At 48.9% G+C, this 5,290-nt stretch overlaps 1 protein-coding gene; it reads right to left on the bottom strand.

The window, feature by feature from the left end:
- Window positions 1–2,840: 2,840 nt before the first annotated feature.
- Window positions 2,841–2,911, bottom strand: CHC_T00000799001 (hypothetical protein). XM_005718095.1 is given in 2 exon segments: window positions 2,841–2,869; window positions 2,870–2,911. The coding sequence occupies 1 exon segment, from the start codon at window positions 2,909–2,911 to the stop codon at window positions 2,870–2,872; it is 42 nt and encodes a 13-aa protein (XP_005718152.1). The 3' UTR covers window positions 2,841–2,869.
- Window positions 2,912–5,290: the final 2,379 nt, after the last annotated feature.

The following is a 5,290-nucleotide window of genomic DNA, read 5'->3' as shown; positions in this document are numbered from 1 at the left end:
CAAGGTAATGTCATCAGGATCCCTCACTTTCGTCCATTTCTACGTCCGGATTTTCGTCATCGACACCGTTATCGTGAGTCGTCCGATGTTTAAGGGCTGCGTCCAGTGCTGCAAGCACCAAATCACACTTGCCGGTAAGTACAGACAGTGCTTCTGTGACAAGAGTAGGTGCAGGCATGGCCCCAGTGCTTTCCACAAAAAAGATAAAATGGTCACGCTTTCGTGTGAGTTCAACTCTTTCCTCCCATTCGGGTTCTCTAATGCACTCGCCGCAGACAGTACAATCCCGTGGTCGTGCCACAACCGCAACGTCGTCATCAATATCAAACACCTTCGCCGGACATACGTTCACAAGTCTTCTCGCAGTTGCACCAACAACGCGAGTTTTCAAATTCACTTCCGGAAGCATCCTGTAACCAGCTGTCTCAACAGGGGACCACATTGTGTGTTCCCTGCCGATGTTTTTCGTGGCATCCATTTCAACATGGATTTCCTGTCCAGGCCGTAATTTGCATAGCAGAATATCCTCGTGAACAGGCCTTGGTACTTCATTGCCGATGAACTTACTTTGTTCATGACCTCCGAACGGGACATGTTCAATTGAACCGCTTAACACGCTGGATTTTTTGTACAAGACGCTAGGGGGGGCCTCACCATCTCTCGGCGCAGACGGGTTAAGCTCACACTTTGTCCGCCAGCTTAACTTCACAGTATTCGCCACTGTCACCGGTAGACCCTTTTCCCAATACTCAAAAGGCGGCGGGTCGATCTCCAGCGGCACGAGTCCAAGGCGATGCGCCAGTTGTTCGTCGTTTTCTTAAACGCTTGATAGAGTTTGGTCTGTCTTCCTGTTTTTACTGTGTATATATATTCACATCACACAGCGACTTGCCTTTAACAGGCAGGTGAGAAGGTGAGATACCTGGAGATGCTAAGAACACAATGAGAATGCAAAAAGAAACCTGGAAATTAAAATGGAAGCACCGGTTGCTATCAACATCCCAAGCTTTGGCATTATCCTTTGCTGAAACATCGAGTGGTGTCGCGGGGGATGGCCCTGACATGTCCATTTCTCTACTCTCGCTCAAACCCTTCACGCGGCGACCTACCTTTCCACCCCTCTGACCGAGAGCAATATCGGCGCCACCCGCTTCGTCCTCTTCACGCTCACGCTGTCCACCCCGACCGCTACCCTCCCAGCTTTGTCCCCCGCCCTTGCCCACGTCTTGGTCACATACGGCCCCACGCGCCCCACCGCGAGCCTCCGCCCGCTCCCGATGCTGGGCGAGCCGTCCTGACAGCTCACCTCTCCCGCACACACCGCCCCCCGCACACCACCCCGCCCCTGTACAAGGGCCTGTGGGTCCTTGTGCGCACGCCCCCGCATACTTCCCACATCAAACCCCCGCTCCCTGTCTCCGGCCCGCTGCATGTCTACCCCCAAGTGACCCACCGCTACCCCGCTCACTTGGCCCGTCACTCCCCCGTGCAGGCCACCATCGAACGCGCCGGCCACCTCTCTGCCAAGCCAGTCGCGCTGCTCGCGTGCCGCTCAGTGCTCGCGAAATGTGTAGAGGCGAGTGGTGGCCTCTCATACGTTTCGAAACAGCAAATGGTTTGCATCGACGCCCAGATATGGCATGTAGGTATTGAGTATCTGATTGATGCCAACCAACCGGGTTCTCAAATTGAAGAGCAAAATGGCGAGATGGAGTATGATCTTCCTCTCGCCTCGCTCTTCATAGCAAAAACGATCTTTCAATCTCGGAAAAGAGCCTTGAAAGGCTCTCATTCCCCACTCCGATGCTTGCCTGACGGATGTCGCTTGCTGCGCCTTTTGATGAACATTTCGGTCACTGCTCATTGGCATATCTTGGGCAGATTTGATAAGAAAAGGGTAGTCTCCCTTACTAAACGCAGAATCTACAACGCACGTCGCACCATGATTTTCAAATGTTTCCTCAAGTTTTCGATATACATTGCCCCATTCGGCAATTACCGAGTCATGGAGACACCCGGGAGCATTGTACGCTGCCGCGATCACTACGCCGGAAGGCACAAAAAAACAAGTACGTTTCCGACGTAGTGATCATGTTGCCACCCACTGTAAAACATGTTCTGAATTACACCGTTCCCGCTCTCCTGTAGATAAGCTTCAGTCCATCCGCCATGGCATACACATCTTGAAGAAGAGAGTACTTTGCGGAAATGGCTTCTTTGTAATCACTAATCTCTTGCGCTGTGGGCATTTTAATGCGAGCTTTATGATCAGAGTTGAGGACGCGCCTCAACAAGCGGCGACCGAATCGTAAAAATATAGAGCAAACAGAAGCAGTTATGCCTAATAGCATTGACAAGACCATACTAGAACCCCTTGTCCTGTACCACCAACAAAGTGTCAGAGCTAAGCAGTGGACAGCCGATAGCGACCGAGGTCTTCCCCTTCGCGTGCGCCGTCGCGGGATGACGCGAATAAATCCGTCAGAGCTGTAGGGTGTGAAGCGAAGATAAAGGGGTTCAAACAGGGGGAGGAGGTAGCGAAAAGAAGCGTGATCGAACCCGCAAAATGTGATAAGGGATTGGTCACATCCTGAACCGAACAAAACGGCAAATGGAGATGTAGAAGGGTGTTGCAATGCACTCCTTGTTATCCGCCTGTCTCGTCGTCTTCGCCCTTCCGTGTTGAGGCGGTGACGAAAAGTGATGGTGCGTTGCCTTTTTGCGCGTTGCAACAGCAAAACAAGGAGGAGATTTCTCATTTGGATATCATAGGATAGGGCGTGAAGGGGGTACCGCAATCCGTCCGCCGGCGTGCTGACACCTCACTGAGGGTGAATTGGCATTAAATGTGTCTTACACAAATTTTTGTTCACATGCATTTCCGTGCCAAGGCACAAAATACGACACACATACACAAGGAAATTTGTGTGTACACAATTTATGTTTTTCGGAGTCGCCCAATGTATCACTACAAAAGCCTGCGGGACGAACCGATCGGTTCGAATATAATCATATTGTATTCAATGCTCTCCTTTTTTCTTCTACACTTACATCGTTTGCCATTATCATTTGTGTCCAGAGCAATACTTTTCTTTTATTTTAGAGCTGACAGTACTTCGGTTCTTTGCCGTGCTTTGGAATTTGTCCTGGTCTGTGGAGAAGGGTCTTATCCATCCCTGTTTGTATATCGACTATCGGGGCATACTTGAACCATCTGTGAGGAAGCAATTTCTCTTGGGACCATGGTTCTCGTCTGCAGATGCCTTCTATAGAGACCTTAACTGACATACAGTTTCATTTTCTTTGAATTAGGGTAGCATCTGCGCAATGTCCGGTAGCTTTTTGGATGAGGTCCTAGACAACTGTTATCAGATATTACAATGATTGGCCATCTCTCAAAATCAACACTATCCGCTCTCAGCCCACAACTGCAGCTTTCTGTCTCATCCCCCTGTATATTCATGCATTGAATTTTAATCCTGTTCAGCAAGGTTTAGGGAAACCACTACACTCTAGTGGTGAGCATTATTTGCTTTTGCCTTTAACGTATTACGAGAGTTAGAAACCGTAGTGGGAGATCTGCGTTTTAGAAAACAATGACAATGCATATTAACTTCAGAGAAATCTATCAACCTCTTGAGAGGTTGATAGGCGGTTGTGATCAACCCCAAAACTGTTTTAGGGGTTGGGGCGTGTCTCTATCATAATGCCGAAGAGAAGAACGCGTCGTTTGATTGGAACTTACCGCTTTCAATTCTAAGAAACCTTTGCATCTCATCCAGAAAGTCGGAGCCTTTTCCGCTTATGGTAAATAGTAAGAGAGCTGAGGCAGATGGAATAATATCCACCATTCAAACACGCCTCGCAGATTTAATCTATCGAAGGAGTATTCTTTTTTTTATCACAAACATCCCCCCCTCGAATGCTGCCGCGTTTGGTGAACGTTGACAAGTTTTTCACAGCTGTGCAATAAATCCCTAAACTTGTATCAGCCTAGGCCTCTTCTCAGCAAACCAAACGAGCTGGAATCGTCTCATCCCTGAACATCACGGACAGCTCTACGTCTATATAAGACATGCCCGAACCAGTTACTTTGTCTTTCAACATCCCCCCCACCACAAAGCCTTTCTCCAATCCAAACCAAAAAGCATCAAATCATCCGAAAAAGCAGGTCTACCTCTCCAGCGTGTTTCAACGCCGCACATGTTTTCTCTTGGCCCTCCTAGTCCTGTTCACAGTCGCCTTTGCTGCGAATGACAAGCACATCGGGGAAGACATCTCCATTCCACAAGATGCCGCCGAGGGCATGAAAGTTGCAGATCGATATAATTATAATTATAATTATAATGATCATCATGGAAATGATCATCATGGTAATCATCATGATTATCATGATTATCATGGTCCGTGTTATTGCTACGGCAAGAAGAGCGATGCTGTGTACCAATGCCGCAAGTATTACTATTCCGAATATTACCATGTCTCTAGATGCTCTCTCGGTCATTTTCCGTACCACTACGGATGGTGGTGCTGCAATGGTCGTCATTAAGACTGCTCGCTGAGCTACCCGCACCACCTGGAGGCAGTTGTTAGAATGGACTCAAGAGGTCACAATGGGATTATCAAAATGGTTGTTAGTCTGGAAGTCGACGGCAGCTGTTTCATTCTCAAGGCCAATACATCCCAAAACAATTTCAATTCCCTTTCATGAAGTGTAGTTGCTCGCAAAATTACCCGCGAAGGCTATCTTTAGTTGGCAGTGTGTGTGGGCATCGCGATGTAGTCCCTTGTAGTTACAAATAAAAGCGATGATCACCAGTATCCAATTCAGGCAAAAACGTCTTGTTCCCATAGCAATTTCTTTTCCATGCAATCTAAGTGTCGATGTGGTGATGGTTGAGGTATGAGAAGGGAAGGATACTAAGGATACTGAACTACAGTTGGCACTCCGGTGCATTATTTAGGTCGGCGGCGACGGCCGCTCTGTGACCCCGCGCCCTCCAGGTTGTCGGAATATAGCATAGTCACGAGTCTTTCTCAACTGTGCTCGACCCCTCGACCGACCGCCGCTGGCGGCCCCTGCCGCCACAGCAGCGGCAGGGCCTAATAATGGGTGTGACGAGGGAGGGGCGGTGTCGGACGAAACTAATGACCACTACAGTACGTGGTCTCGGCGTTAGCCGGGATCTACAAGGGTGAGCGCGGTCTGGTAGCCCAAGTAAATTTTACCTTTCTTGTGTGAACAAGAGACCGATGACTCCTCGTTTTACTCGTTGTCGCTCGTTGGTTA

The sequence above is a fragment of the Chondrus crispus genome, genomic scaffold (genome assembly GCF_000350225.1).
Source record: "Chondrus crispus Stackhouse genomic scaffold, scaffold_367, whole genome shotgun sequence".
Taxonomy (NCBI): domain Eukaryota; phylum Rhodophyta; class Florideophyceae; order Gigartinales; family Gigartinaceae; genus Chondrus; species Chondrus crispus.
This window is presented reverse-complemented; position numbering and strand designations above follow the sequence as displayed.